Below are 16,422 nucleotides of genomic sequence, written 5' to 3' on the forward strand. Positions count from 1 at the left end.
ATTCCTCGGTTTATCTTTGTAACTAGGTTTCACCATGCCTTGCACACGTGCACAGTTATTCGACATGCACAACTGAATGTTCTTTTTTTTTTTTTGCTGTCACGCTTGTTTCCGCTCGTATGGCATATATTTATGATCCTATGAAGCACGATCTTCCGGTGGCAGTTGCCAGCCTGCTCCTCGCTTTCCCTTTCCTGATACCTGTGTATATGTGTTCAAAACAAATAATAATAATAATAATAACAATAATAATAATAATAATAATAATAATAATATATTTATAGATGCGTGCGAAAATGAAGCCTATAATTTAAACTAGCGCTTTCTCTGCGTATCTGTTTCTTTCTACGTCCTCGTTCAGTCGTGCTTATACAGTCTATCATATATTGAAACCAACTAGCCCTCCAACGTGTTTTAACCAAGGAATCACCTCCCACCTGTTTCCACAGCAACCCGGAGCATGTATCATTGGGGACTGCTATTTTGCACTTGTAATAACACTCCACTCTGTTAAACCGCAAAAGAATTGATAGTATATAAATAAGTAAATAAATATAGTGAGGGTCCAGATGATGGCTAGACATCCCTTTTTTGTCAGTGTAATTCGTCTCAGCTTTCGTAAGCGTGCGACTTGCACAAGGCACGAAATATTCAGGAAACTATAGCGTTGGCCTTCACTACAAGTGATTTATTTTTCGGTATATCCTTCTCTCTGTACCGCGTTTTTTCAAGGAAAAAAGACTTATCGCGGTGTGACTCTTGTAATCAGTAAGCGTAGGGCGTCATAGTACGGTGTAGATGATATTGGCGAGTGGTAGCACGAGTTGTCGGACGAGGAAAGAAGGTCAACCAATCAGGGGTTGGCATGAAAACAGGTGTACGGGGAAAGGCCAGAGAGAAGAGACTCAGACGCTGGGAGAAGAGATCTCTTGGAGACGGGGGGCTCGAAGGTCGCTGGTGTCGAGGTCGATTTCGTTGGGTTCCATACCCGAAACCAAGTGCCTCGACAAAACCAGGACGACCCGCATGTACTTGGAAAGATCCGCTGAACGTAAGGCTCGGCTATTCCTGCTGCACCTGCTGCTGTTGCGGTTTGAGCTCCCGGTTCTGATCCTCAGCCACCGAGTGGAGAGCGCAGGTCGCCTGGAGGCAACCAGAGGCCTGGAGCGACGCTAGTGAGCGGCGCCGGGGCAGTACCGCGAGCCAAGGGACCAGTACGGGCCCCGCTTAGCTGTAGCGGTCATACTTCGACGGCCTTAGACTCCAACTGCATTGGACTTTGGCCTTGAACTCTGACGTCCGGGGTTGGCTCTGTCTTGAGCCCGCATCCCTCGTCTGCCTCTGCTGCCAATGCCGTTACTGCCGTCAATGCAAGTGCAATTTCAGTCAACGCACCGACACCTAAGTAACTGAGAGTTACGCTGATTGAGTATTTTTTCTTGTTTTCAACCGACAGTGGCTAGAACATCTTGCATGGACTAACGCGGCTAACTGTCCTCATGTGTTTGTGTACTTCGTGTGTGCTCTTTGGTATTTCCTTTTTGTTGTAATGAACATCATGTTTGTTTTGGGAAAATGTGCCTCCGCCTTTCCCAAACTGAGACTCTACCTCCGTTTAAGAACTCGCAGCCTAGGAGCCCGTCATCACACGCTCCATGCGATCGTCTGCAACGTGGCTGTGGTCGCGTCGCTTCCGACACACAAACGCGCGCTCGCGATTGAAATAAGCAACTACTCAATTTACAGGAACACGATGGTCCAGCTGGTATTTTTTCGCGTAAAGCCAAACAGTGTTGTATAGGTATGCACCAGCAAAAGGCTTCCCATACATAGATTCTCACAGTGCGCAGGTTCTTGGCAATTTTTTTCTTGTAAGCAGTGCTAAGTGGTGAAGTGTGTATTGGCAGGAAAGAAAATGGCAAGATGATAGGTATTTGGTGTGACTTGTATCTATTGACCGCATGCCGTTGAAATGACCGCGTCTTGTAGGAACGGTCGCAGTAATAGTGGCCAGTCTGAGAAACATGGGGGTATTTTCCAAATAAGCACTTAGTTTACCTATTCTGATTTGCATTTCGAAGTCTCGCCACTTCTAGCACTTGATTGCGGCGCAAACAACTGTTATTGAGCATTCCGATCAATGTGCTCTTCTCTTACTATGTGGCGCTAAGTGCTGATATGCACTCGAAAAAAACATGTCGAGAGCACTAGTTATTTGACGTTCGGTTTCTGGTACAAGCCTAACGACGTCAGAGAATATCACATGCAATTATGATACTCCCTAATATAAAATTTGAGCGCAGCTCTATAGGTGTTTTTCTTTCTCGATATATTGGGTGGCGCAGGAAACATATCGTGCGGCACGTTGCAAACGCAGCGAAGAGTTGCAAAACAAGTAACAATCAAGCACAGCGATAGCGGCGAGCAGAGTCGGCGATCGTTAAAAATGTGATCTGCCGGCCAAGCGCGTCGGCTTTTATACATGTGTCGCCGAAAGTTCTTGTGCAAGTACTGGTGGCCGCGTGGCTTCCAGAAAGCACTACACAATGCGCATCGGGCCTACAATCAGATTACAAATATTATGGCGCCATCTCGTAGTTTCGTGCGGCGCTTTGCTTTCCTTCTCACTTTTTCGCCATACTCTCCTCCTCCACTTTCCGCCTCATGCTTTTGCTGTAGCCCCCTATTTCGCTTTCCTACTCGCGTTCTTCTTTCATCTCCCGCTACACTCTGTGTTAGCTTTCCCCTCTCGCTGTACTCGTTCGCTCGTGTACGAGGGACAACGCCTACGCCCGCCGCAGGAACGAGCGCCTTGGAGCTACGCTTAAAAAAAAAAAAAAAAAACGCTTGTCAGAAATATTGTATACGAACACATTTGCTCGTTTACTGTTTGTAAGCATGGTTGTTTGTGTGTTGCACTTCATTAGGCGCATATTTTCAGCAAGCTCACTGTTTTCAAACCTCGTGTTTCCGAGACGAAATGGCCACTTAGTATCTGTTATCGCTCATTCATCAAGATTTTGTTCGATGGCGGGAACGAAAGGTACATCCTTTATGTTTCCTCCGTAAAAAAGGTGTTTCGCGGCGGGCAGTTTCTGGAGACCGCCTGCACATTGCCGATAAGAATGCCAGCAAATCTCTGCCTATCAAAATGCAACGGGAGCGCCCAAAAATGCACGCACCTGCAATCGCAAAACAAATCGTCGACGAAGCAGCGCCTTCTTCACGAAGGGGGCAGTCAATAAACAAGCAACACTGTAAAATCATTTACTCCCTTAAAAGTGAAAAAGAGTGTAAATGTGTCTATAACTCACACCCTTACGGTGTAATTTATATAACTGACACCCTAAGGGTGTGAGTTATAGACAAATTTACAGCCTTTTTCACTTTTAAGGGTGTAAATGATTTCACAGTGTAGGCACAGTAGCGCCACCTGGCCAGCCGTGTCGTTTTCAGCGGGATAATGTGAACACAAAAAATAAATAGCACTATTTATTCTTTGATGTACGTGCCCATTGCTGCGAAGATTACTCGTCATTGTGAAGAAAATTAAACGAAGCGCAGCCACTTGAAAGCTGCGATGATAGCAATCACCAGATGCGTTGTCTAAATAGGAGCTGGATGTTTCTGCGAGTGCGCGACGAGGACATCATAATTGAGGCTGATGCCGCCGGTGTGGGAATTGGACGCATCTTTCAGTGCGTATCTCCAAGTCTTCCAAAAAGCGGCACGTTTTTCCTCCGGCACCCTGGCGTCCAGCTTGAAGAACGGCACGTGTGCATCTGCGTAAAAAACACCTGTAGTCAACGTATGTAGTCAACGTAAACGACGGCGCACTACATTCTAAGAGACGTGCAGTATTCGCGGTTGCATTAGTCTTATCCTGGGGAAAGTGAAAACAGCATGTACGACACCTGGTATTATTCTAAATGAGCGGTTAGCAATAAATAAAATATCCCGTGCGCTGTGCAGCACAAATGTGCCGCTATAAGGGATATTTAGGCGCACTGATGGTGGTCTTTAGGAAATAAACCTCATTAACGGAAGAAGTAGAGCAAGGTCTGATCAGACAGACTACGAATGCAACATGCATCGTCAAAATTTACATTTAGTGGACTGTTTCATAGTCGCGTGAAGATCGCATTGCTATTCTTCCGACAACTACTGGCAAGTGCAGAAGAGCGACTCCCTAAAGAACCTTCTCAATTAGCAAAAGTTCCATTTCGGAGAGCGGGGAACGTTCATTGTAAAACAAACAAACTCAATCAGGAGACAAAACACGTAAGATAGAAGAAATACACTGAAGTCAAATCGGATTTTGTTAGGAGAGTGAAGTATCTTGTAAAAAATATAAACTCTAAATCTATAAAAGTCCGTTATGCTGCGAAATAGAATGTTATGTACACTTTTTTAAAGTATGTTCTTTCAATTTATTTCGAAATATTTATTCAAGCCAATGCGGCTATTGGTGTGGACATGAAATGATTTACCTAGTCCTCGGCTTGCTTTTCTGAGACTTTTAAATACGACAACATTAGTAAACGCGGTACAGATGGGGTTCAATAGCTGAAGCCCTGTGAAATGTGCTAAGTGCTCTTCTCTAGTATCCGCCTTGGATATTCGTGGCTGCCGTTCTGGCTTTGATAAAAAATAGCTCCGGATAGAATAATGACAGCTGCCATAGTTACGCAGTCACCAGACAGATACAGGCAATGCCTCAAGCCTCATTATATCGCTATGCTATTACGACAATTTCTACAGGAAGAGAACTTACACGTCTTTTTTTTTAATTCATATTTAGGACATATTGCAAGGTGCTAAGAAATACGACCGCTGCATGCGTAAAACTAACTCATACCAGCAAGCTCCTTATTGTATCGCCAATTGTGACAATGAATCTCAATTCCATAATTGAGCATGCTCGCTGATATTTGCCCCGTACATGATTACAGCCACAATACCACAGCGACAAATGCGACGTAAAACACCGCGGAAATGTAGGCGACTTATGTGCTTGTCGCAAAAGAAGTGCGCCGGATTTGTCGAATTTGTGGTATTTAAGGAAAGTTGCGCAGTTTCAACAATTTATTTGGCTGTATTGGGGCCCTATAACGTAAAACTATTCCAATATGTTTCTATTCCGATCTCCTGACGTCAAATTTGCGTAACCACCAACGCAAGCACCGGGCGGTCACCCTCAGGGTTGTCTGAACAGACCAATCAAACGCTCTCCTCGTTCATAGGAGGTCACTTTTGTTTGCTTAAAAAACGAATAACAATGCCTACACTGAGCGGCTTGTCGTATCTAATTGGCTAAAAAGAGGCGAGGAGAACGCTCAAGTGGAGAGGGATTCGATGGGGTCGAGCCACTGCACCGAAAGTCGATAACCGGATGAAGAGGGTGGTGCCAGCGCCTGTGAATGGTCGGCTTTCCCTTACTTAGCTTGCTGTGGCTGGTCGAAAATCGCGGCGGCATGCAACGGAAGCTCAAGAATGACGCTAAAATGCACCCTCAGCAAAGAAGAGTTGGCAGAATGAGGGGGTAAATGTGCCGAAAGTGCTCGAAAACGTTACACGGCCACGCAAGAAGCTTTATTATACGCAAATACACCCATGCTCTCCGGCAGGTGCGAGTAGCCAGCGTCTGAGCGATCGGCGGCAGCCATCTTTTATTCCTTTCGGAACGGGGCAGCCTGCGGCTATTCCGAAGAAAATTGAGTTTTGTTCGGCATATTAATGCATCTTTATCGCGTACACGTCACTTTGACGCGGTGAGTTCTTGCGGTTTTCTGACGTCGCGTGACAGGCAGGTGAAGTGGGCGCAGCCCGAAAACTTTTTACCAATAGCCGAGGGCTAATGGCGAAAAGGGGTCGAATCAGAAATAACTGTTTTTCTTTTTTCTGTCAAATCATGCATAATCAGTGTGTACACATCATATCAGATGGGGAGGTATCGCGGTTTTCGTGACGTCGGGTGACAGACATGTGAAGGGGGGGTGGTCGAAAAAGGTTTTTGACCAATCGTGGAGGGCTGATAGCAGAATTGGAATAGAAAAGTTTGGAATAGTTTTACGTTATAGCGCCCTTGGTCATTATTTGGGTACTAGTATTTTAGAAGCGCTGGAAATATTTCTATAGACATGGGTGCTGTAATTGAGATATCTACACTCCCACTCGCGCGCTCACCGAGGCAGACGTCAGCGGTTGGAAACGTGCACGGGCTGCAGTAAGTACGGCAGGTGACCAATTCGAGACCTGCCGCCGTGACGGCGCTTTCCTCCAGGGCAGCCAGCTTCTCTTCGTCTACCGGTTCGTCGAAGCAGTAGCGCCCAGCGAACATCGAGCTCAGGTCCTGTTTCCGTGGGAATAAGACAGTACGGTGACCACTATCGCCGATTATTCTGTTATGCGGGCTTGTATAAAGCAACGATGAGCTCGGGTTTCCTGAATACAGCTCATTAGTTCGTTCGTGCTATTCCTAGCCAATTAGTACAAATACGCAGGCGGATGTTAAGCACCGAGATGACAGAATGGTCGGCCAGTATTCACTAAATATATTCACGATTTCTGTCTGTTATGTAATATGTATTGTCCTTCTAACAAATAACAGCTAATAACAATATTAGCTGTTATTAGCTGATAATAATGTATGGAACAACAGCCAACCGCGCGACCGCTGATATGACAGAAATAGGCTAGAGAAATGGGTAACATTTTAAATAGCCCGGTGAAAATGTTGTGTGACAATTTCAGTTTGGAGCGCTAATTATTCTTTTTTTTCATTCGAGCATTTTTCTCAAAGAGCACGAGTGGCATATTTTGCGGTTGACTATAAACTGATGGTCGTTATGATCATGTTAAGGTGTCTCTGCGGGTAAACAATGGCAGTTCGCATTGCTCTACCTGTTATGTTCTTTCAGGGATCGTGAACAGTTGATTGCTACACATGTGCTTTCAATGACCATTCGAGCTTTCACGCAAGTTCTTTCCACGTTCTTGCTTTCATTTTTTTTAATTATGCTTTACTATTTTCTGCACAGTGTTAATTATCTCTGCTGCTCCACCTGTCCATCGTCGGTCTTTTTTGGTCCCACTGTTACCTGCAGCATGTAAAGCGCAAAGCAATCAAATTCTCAATTGCTAAACTACACTTTTATTCTTGTCCGCATTGATAATGATGTTTTTGAGGGGTAGATACACGCAGGTTGCTTCATTCTCATGTGCAACGGCGTCTAGGCGTTATTATCGGTATTATCTTGCTTCGATATGCCAAGAAATTATGCGCTAAAACCAGTGTAAAGTTTAATTTCAGTAATTTGCCTTAGCGTAGCGTATTTAGAGATAAAAATCAGAAGCTTTGGCTGAACTATGTGTAGCGGTACTTATATGCACTCATTTACATCAATTCTTAACTTCTTTTTTTTTTTTTGGTAAAATCACATTAAAAAAGCTGCTTGTTCCGTATAACTCTGTGCCAGCATTTTGGACATGCCGTTTGCGAAAGCAGCTTTACCGTTAGTGTTCCTTCGTCTGAGCAAGCGCATTATTTTTCTAAAACTCCTCCACTAGTACTATAACCAATAGCGTTATAAATTAGAAGGTGATTAGCGTTCATTGGGAGTCATACAATCATCCCCTGAGTCAATACATTGAAAGTATATACCTACGTTTGCAAAACAAGATCACCAGTGAAAACACCGAAAATTCCCAATCACTTATTAGCGCCTGGTGCTTACACGAAGAGACCTCTCGAAGTGCAGTCTAGGAAAGCCTTTGGGAATGGTCCTAAAACAATAATCGCTATCGATCTTGCGCGCCTTCCCTTTCTTCAACACCGCGCAACTGCTAATTCTAGGTCACGAGCGGTGTGCGCGTTACAAACGTGGCATGGCCTTCCTTGCAGGAGAGCGCAGAGTGCGAACAAAGGAAGCACAAGTTAGGCAGATAACAATTATTCTTGTAGCACAAGGTAATCCCTCAAGTGTAGAACCTTTTTTTAGAGTGTACTATGATATTGCGTAATTGTGATACTGTGTAATGATAGAGTGTAATTCATCATGCAAATGTGTGTCTACTAGAAATACAAATTTGGGTCTATTAGGCTTTGCCATGATTCATGGTGTATGTGGCTTTGTCGTGGCCATGGTTGTAGTGCTTTTTTGCCACTTTTGTTAAAGTAGGGTAATTTGCTACAGCTAAGCTATAAATAAATTAAAATATTTCAACAGAAATCGTTGCGCATGACCACGAGAAGTGCCTGCGGGCAGCCACTGCGACCGTTGTAGGATACAGTAAATAGCTGGGTAACGGATGTGAGCTGTTTCCTTTTTTTGCACCTAAAATCAAACTTCGGAACAATAGTTTTTTTTTTCTGCAAAAACCATGCTTCTTGTTTTCTCCGGAAGTAAAATTTATTTTGAATGAAGTATAAGAAGAATGGAACGTGTACCAGCTGAGTTCTTGTAGTTGAAACCTCGAAAGTGGTGAACACGCAGCGCGATCTCCACGTATTAATATACACTCATAAAATAAATGAAATGCACAGGTAACCTATTCGCCTTGACTTGTCGAACCATTGAATGTGTGCACTTCATCGTGCACTCAGTACGTTGGACAGCGAATGTCAAAGTAAATGATCGTTGAGACTCAATAGCGGACGCTGTGGATAACGGACACTGTCTAATCGCTGGTGCTCGCACAAGTTCTACAGTGTACAACACTACTCACATCAAGCATGCAATCTCATTACTTGCCAAGGTTGACGACTGGGCGTGTTGGTATAGCATATTAGAGGTTGGATTGCGCAACATTTTTACGAGACACACAGAAGAGACACACAACACACACACAAGTAGCGCTCTGTGGTGCGTGTCTCTTCTGTGTGTCTCGTAAAAATGTTGCGCAATCCAACCTCTAATATGCTATACCAACACGCCCAGTCGTCAACCTTGGCAAGTTTCATCTCCTCTTCAAGTAGCGCTCTGTGGTGTGTGTCTCTTCTGTGTGTCTCGTAAAAATGTTGCGCAATCCAACCTCCAATCTCATTACAAAAGGTTTGGCGACAACACAGACCAAAAATTGAATCGGACAGAATAAACGAGAATGTTCAGATAGATATAGGTCTGTTCTGCGCCGATCAATGCTGTTTAACATTTGTTAGGCGGTGGAAAGCGGTCACCTGCAAATGATAAACAAGAACATGTGGGATATGTTCGGTCCCCATTTCAGAGCAATCACGTGTAAATCAAACGCTTTCTCATCAAACGCGTTTGATTCAGTTGAAACCTCAGCAGTCATGTATGCATTACGGAATGAGGGCGTAGATAGCCGTATGTAAAAATACTGAAAGATATCTATAGCGGCTCCACAGCCACCATAGTCTTCCATAAAGAAAGCAACAAAATCCCAATAAAGAAGGGCGTCAGGCAAGGAGATACGATCTCTCCAATGGCATTCATAGCGTGTTTACAGGAAGTATTCGGAGACCTGTATTGGGATGAATTGGGGATAAGAGTTAATGGAGAGTACCTTAGTAACTTGCGATTCGCTTATGATATTGCCTTGCTTAGTAACTCAGGGGACGAATTCCAATGCGTGCTAACTGACCTGGAGAGGCAAAGCAGAAGGGTGGGTCTCAAAATTAATCTGCAGAAAACTAAAGTAATATTTAACAGAGTCGAAAGAGGACAGCAGTTTACGATATAGAGCGAGGTACTGGAAGTGGTAAGGGCAGGTACTTATTTAGATACTTACCTGCCCTTACCTTCTTACTTAGGTACTTACCTGCCCTATCTACTTAGGGCCGGTAGTGACCGTGAATCGGGATCATGAGACTGAAATAATCAGAACAATAGGAATGGGCTGGGGTGCGTTTGGCAGGCATTCTCAGATCATGAACAGCAGGTTGCCATTACCCCTCCAGAGAAGAAGTGCATCACAGCTGTGTCTTACTAGTACTCGGCTACGGGGCAGAGACCTGGAGGCTTACGAAAAGGGTTCTACTTAATCTGAGGACGACGCAATGAGCTATGGAAAGAACAATGATGTGTGCAACGTTAAGGGATAATAAAAGAGCAGATTGGGTGAGGGAACAAACGCGAGTTAATGACGTCTTAGTTGAAATAAAGAAAAAGAAATGGGCATGGCCAGGACATGTAATCCAAGGGAAGGGAAGCGTAGCAGGGGGCGGCAGAAAGTTACCCGTTGGTGGATGAGATTAAGAAGTTTGCAGGGACAACATCGTCACAAATAGCACATCATCGGGGTAGCTGGAGAAGTATTGGAGAGGCCTTTGGTTTGCAGTGGGCGTAGGCAGGCTGGTGATGATGATGATGACGTGTAAATCGCAAGGCTGACCAGGTGCCTCACTGGCTATCACGTTCACGACTTCGGCGATTCGAATATTGGCCACGGTGACCATAGTCGAATGCGGTTCACTGTTTTTCTACTACTTCAAAGCATGCAACGAATCCAGTGTGGTCAGTGCGCTAACACTGATAACCGCTGCGTCACTGGAGGTCCTTAAATACCAATGGACCAGTCAAGCAATAAAGGCACACATGAGCGTTGGAAGTAAGAAGATCGCCTGCACTTTGCTTTGTTCACGCGTCAATCACTCATAAATCAATCAAATAGCGATGCATGAAAGTCACAATGGTACGCAAAGCTGAATTGTTCGCGCCATTGGGATTCAGAACGTATCTAGTGCAGGGATAGTTATATTAACTGGTTGATTTATTTTAGAACACGCTCCATCCCTTTAGACTACGTGTCTGAAATTGACAGGACACCACTCTCGCGGACAGAATATTGCCACATCTTATATGGTCGCCGTGGCTATGTGCAAGGCCATGAAAACGACGCTGAAGTAGTGCGCGGGTAGAAAAACAGAGACGACAACGACTTAGCCTTCACTGCTCTGATGAAGTGCTTTTATACGTCCTTTATCCCGGCTTTGCCGTCTCCGATTAGGCCGTGACACTGGTGGAGGTGGGGAGTGGGATAACCTCGTGCTCGGCGCCCATTCGCGGAGCCATGCATCGAACACGGAATCACCTTTGTTCGTCAAAACTCCTGTTCACTCGTACAGTCGCCGCCTGCTAGGCCTGACGCCCGATTTCAAACCTTTGCAGGACCCTGCAGGAACGCGCCCATCTGTTTCCACCATGGCCATTGCAACTCCAACGCCGGTGATGCTGCAGAATCCTAAGATGCCAAAAAGTTTCCATGGTGACGCTTTTGAAGGTGTCTAAGATTGGCTGGACCAGTTTGAGCGTGTCACCAGTTACAATGACTGGGGCTTCCAGCAGAAGCGCGCTAACCTCTATTTTGCTCTTCAAGATAGCGGTCGGACGTGGTTTGTGAACCGGGAGAGGAGTTCGACCACATGAGATGCCTTCCGCACCCAGTGGCTAGGCACATTCACAAGTAGTGACAGAAGAAACAACGCGCAGCGCCTTCTCGAATCCCATATTCAAAAATCAAACGAGCGCGTTGGCATGTTTGCGGATAATACTGCCCGCCGTTTCCGCAGAGCAGACCCTGAGATGGCCGAAATAAAGAAGTTGCGCTATCTCTTGTGCGGAGTGAAGGACGCACTGTTTTCCAGACTTGTGAGGAATCCACCGATTGCAGTGGCCGAATTGCCAAGGAGGATACCGCTATTGAACGGGCACTACAGCAACGGTACCGCCAATATGATCGCAAGACCTCACCGGGGAACGCGTCAATTCTACCTGTGAGCTGCGGCACGTCTCTGCGTGAAGTTGCGCGTGAGATGTGCAAGGGAACATCCGGCAGGTCGGAATTGCTCCCATGGCACCTGCGGTGGCTTCTATAGCTGATATCGTCCGATAGGAACTTCGACAGGCCTCTTCTTCACCCGACTGGCAGGCGGTGCCGCCACGATTAACCTATGCGGAAGCTGTTTGTCGTCCACCTCCCGCCAATACGATGCTGCTCACACCGTCAACCACTACGACGCAGCCATCACAGCCACCCCCGACGCCCTATTTTCTACAGTCCCCGCCGACCCCGTGGCTATGTCGCACCACCGACAGGCGATCACTGCGCCTCGGTCTTACGGTGAATTCCCGGCCGGCTGCCTGCTTTGAAAGTCTGATTTCTGGCGCACCGCTGACCGCCGACTGCTGTGCTTTCATTGCGGCGAAGCAGCAAATGTATACCGTGCGTGCCACTACCGGGCAGCTGTCTATCCAAGATTTACCAACAGCAATTACCCTCTGTTTCATGCTGCACGTACCTGCAACGGCAATTCAACCAACCTCCGGCGGAAGATTCAACGACGACTCAATCGCGGTCCCCATCTCCGCCTCGATACACCTCGCCGACCCGTCGCGATTTTCCTGACACCTCTAGGGGCAGGTGCCCCAGCCCCCGCCGGGGAGACTAGAGGCAGCGACCTCCGGAGTGAGGTTGCGAACCGTCTAGCTTTCCAAGAGCCCCCATCATCGTCTCGGACGACTCCAACAACAGCCCCTGTAACTGACGCCATCAGCGCCGATCTTGTCGTTCGCACTGACAGCCACCAAGTGGCCGCTCTCGTAGATACTGGTTCGCATTTTTCGATAGAGTCTAAAGCTGGCCGACAGACCGAGAAAAGGGAAGACGCCGTGGACCGGGACGAACGTCAGAACTTCAGGCAGGCAGTTAATGACGCCGACTGGAAAATTCACAGCCAGGATAGTAATCACCGGTTCCCCCTTCACCATCCTCGTCATTTTTTTTAGTGCTGTAAAGAACTTATATTGAGGAAGGACTTCTTGAGAGAGTGCGGTGCAGCGATTAACGTCCGCGACTCGTTGTTATATCTCCTACGAGATCAGATGACGTCGACCCCGCTGAACGCCATCGACGCCGCTTACGTATCGCCAACGACGACGTGACGCTTCAGCCATGAAGCCGTTCCCACGTGCCTGTAATCTGCGTCAACTTGCACACCAGGACTGGAGTAGCTGAACACATCGACGCACCGGTACTGAGTCAAGGCGATTCCATCGCCAGGGCCGTAATTATTGTACTCGACAGACATGCTGAACTCCCATTGTCGAATTTTAGCAGGGAAAGTCAACACATCGGTAAAGGCATGGCTGTTGCTTACTTCGACGAATTTGCCTCAATACAAGATTGCCTCTCAGTGCAGCACGCGGAGCCCACCGTTCCTATTCCTACAGGTGTGGTTGCTGTCAGTCTCACCTTATCTGCCGTCGAACGCAACAGCTTTCTTGAGCTCATCGGTGACTTTAAGTGCTGCTTCTCATCTACGCCACGTGTTAACCAGACGCTGCTCACCAAGCACCGTATTGTCACTGAAGCCGACGACAGACCGATTCGGCAGAATCCTTATTGTGTAGCACCGAAAGAGCGTGCGGCAATACAAGCACAAATGAAGACGATGCTTCAAGACGGGGTTATTCGTCCGCCTAAGAGTCCTTGAGCGTCGCCTGTCGTATTGGTGAAAAAGAAAGACGACAGCCTGCGCTTCTTCGTCTACAATCAAAAACCCAACCAGATCACAAAGAAAGACGTTTATCGGCTACCGTGTATTGGTGATTCACTGGACAGGCTACGTAACGCACGTTACTTTTCATCCATGGAATTGAAAAGCGGCTACTGGCAAATCGAAGTTGATGAGAGAGACCGTGAGAAAGACCGCTCTGTGACGCCTGACGGACTCTATGAATTTCCAGATGCTTCCCTTCGGTTTGTGTTCTGCTCTAGCAAGGTTTCAACGACTGGCGGACACGGTGCTCGCAGGCCTCAAATGGCAATCCTACCTGGTCTACGTCGACGACGTGATTGTTTTCTCCACCACGTTCGAGGAGTACCCACCGAGACTGAAAATTGTCTTTGAAGCAATAGGCTCAGCTAGTATAACTGTGAAACCTGTTAAAACGGACGTTTGGGCGAGTTGGTAAGCCATCTTAAACAGAACAGCGCGTATTTTGACGGGAACAAGGAGGGAGACACGACACGAACGAGCGCTGACTTACAACTGAAGTTTATTGCTTGGAATGAGGAATATATAACAGCTCCAAACAACAAAGGAAGAAAAAAAAACATTCGTAGATTCACAGTCAATCATACATGCCCCACTGAACAAAGGAGATAACTGTAATCATCAAAGCCCGCCCCCCCCTCCCCCCCACCGCTAAATATGCCAGTTCTTTGGACGAAATCCATAAGGAGGGGCTACTGACGCATGCGCCTTTTGATCGGGCGATGTGCGCTGCTTCGATGGTTTCACGCGTAAGTTGGTTAGTATGTTTACTTACGAACCCGCCCTGGTTGCTCAGTGCGTATGGTGTGTTGCTGCTGAGTACGAGGTCGCGGGATCGAAACCCGGCATCGGCGGCCGCATTTCGCTGCGGGCGAAATGCGAGAACACCCGTGGTGCTTAAATTTAGGTGCACACTAAAGAGCCCCAGGTGGTCAAAATGTCAGGAGTCCTCCAGTACGGCGTGCCTCATAATCATGAAGTGGTTTTGGCCCGTAAAACCCCATAATTAAATTTTTAAAGTTTACTTAAAACCTGTGGTCGAGTGAAGTCACTGTGGCAAGCTTTGCTGTCGCAGTCTCTACAGTGGATGCCAAGGTGCCCTTTTACAGTATTATGCACATTGTTGTTCTGCTCCTTCAGGCGTTCATTAAGGCACCTCCCCGTATGGCTGACATAAAGCCTGCCACATGACAAGAGAATTGTGTAGACAACACCAGCCTTTGCAAGGGACGAATTTATATTCATGTTTGATGTTGCACTCTCTTGGAACGAAAGTGTCAACAATTTTGCACATCTTCCCAATCTTGTACAGAGCCGACAAAACGACTTTAACACATACTCTGTTAGCAATCTTTTTTATTCTGTGGGAGACATGATGGATATAAGGCACTACGATGGTTTTTTTTCTTTTTCCTTTCGTGACATCTAATCTACCCGTTGTGCTTTTCTGTTTTTGCTCAAACTGCTGAGGATAGTTTCTGACACTGACACTAGCAGCGGCTTGGGATAACCAGCCTTTCCCAGACGATCAGTTTGATGATTGAAGATATATTACGATCGAGTGCGTGCAAGATTTGGCCACGGCTCGTTTAAGCAGCTTGGAATGAGAGGACGTAAAAGGTGGCAATGGCTTATTACATCGTGGCTCGTAGGACCAACACGTGTGATGTTGCATTAATCTGAGTTTGATATCCAAAAATCTGATCACTTCGTTATCTGGCACTCCAGTAGTTAGTATGAGCGGATGAAGGCACTGACCAAAGGTGTCTTTCGTCTGCGTAAAGACTGCGTCAAATTTTTCCACACTTGTGTCTATAAGAACAAGAAAGTCGTCTACATAACGAAAACACTGTAAAATGCTCGGCCCTTTCAATTATCTTCGAGCCTTCTACTCTTTTGTGCTAAGAACGAGTCACTAAGCACGGGGGCTATGCATGAGCCGATGCAAACTCCCCGTCCAAGGAAATGAATGTAGAACTTAAGTACACTTGAAGTAGATCTAAAAAGCTGCCGACGGATACGCCTGGACGAACGACGGAAACGTTTCTTGTTTTGTTTTTTTGTACTCTTTTTGTTTGGAACTGTTATATATTCCTTGTTCTAAGCAATAAACTTCAGTTGCAAGTCAGCGCTTGTCCGTGTTGTGTCTCCCTCCTTGTCCCCGTCAAAATACGCGCTGTTCTGTTTAAAATTTAAGACCTGAAAAGGGCAATTTCGGTTTTGAAGAACTTCAGTTCCCCGGTCAAGTCGTTAGTCGTGAAGGCACCCGACCTGAACTTAATAAAATCGCAACCGTCGCTAATTTCTCAACGCCTTCAAATAAAGATGCCATGGGACGTTTTCTGGGCCTTTGCGCCTGTTACCAACGGTTTATTGCGGGATTTTCGTGCATCGCGTGGACTTTAACAGATCTCACCGGAGCAGATGTCCCCTTCGTGTGGGGTGAAGACTAGCAACGGACATTTCACGATTTACAGCAACGACTGCAGACGCCTCCGGTGCTCGCACAGTTTGATAAAGACGCCCCGGCCATTCTTAATGTCGATGCCAGTAATGTCGGCCTTGTCGCAGTGCTAGTACAGCGGAAGGACGGCACCGAAAAAGTGACTGCTTACGCCAGCGGGACGCTATCAAGAACGGAGGCTAACTACTCCACTACAGAAAAAGAATGTCTCGCGCTGGTATGGGCCGTCCTGAAATTTCGCCCATATTTGTACGGTTGCTGTTTAACCGTTGTCAGTGATCACCGTGTGCTTTGCGGGCTGACTAATTGAAAAGAACGAGCTCGTAGGCTTGCCGGCTGGAGTGTCGGCTCCAGGAGTTCGACTTCACCGTCGTCTACAAAGCGGAGAAGCGGCACGCCGACGCCAACTGCCTTTCTCGGTCACCTGCTCAGACTGCAG

The 16,422-nt window shown here is 46.6% G+C and overlaps 1 protein-coding gene across 2 annotated transcripts in view; it reads right to left on the bottom strand.

Moving 5' to 3' along the window:
* Nucleotides 1-3,479: 3,479 nt before the first annotated feature.
* LOC129382712 (uncharacterized) overlaps nucleotides 3,480-16,422 on the bottom strand; it is a 216,534-nt gene continuing 203,591 nt past the window's right edge. For both annotated transcript variants that reach the window (XM_072288875.1, XM_055066845.2), the window contains 2 exons: nucleotides 6,187-6,352; nucleotides 3,480-3,782 (listed from right to left, as the gene is read on the bottom strand). In XM_072288875.1, coding sequence (XP_072144976.1) covers nucleotides 3,607-3,782; nucleotides 6,187-6,352 — 342 coding nt within the window. In that variant the 3' untranslated portion in view covers nucleotides 3,480-3,606. The remainder of the gene's footprint in view (nucleotides 3,783-6,186; nucleotides 6,353-16,422) is intronic.

Source organism: Dermacentor andersoni, chromosome 6 (genome assembly GCF_023375885.2).
Source record: "Dermacentor andersoni chromosome 6, qqDerAnde1_hic_scaffold, whole genome shotgun sequence".
Classification (NCBI taxonomy): Eukaryota; Metazoa; Arthropoda; class Arachnida; order Ixodida; family Ixodidae; genus Dermacentor; species Dermacentor andersoni.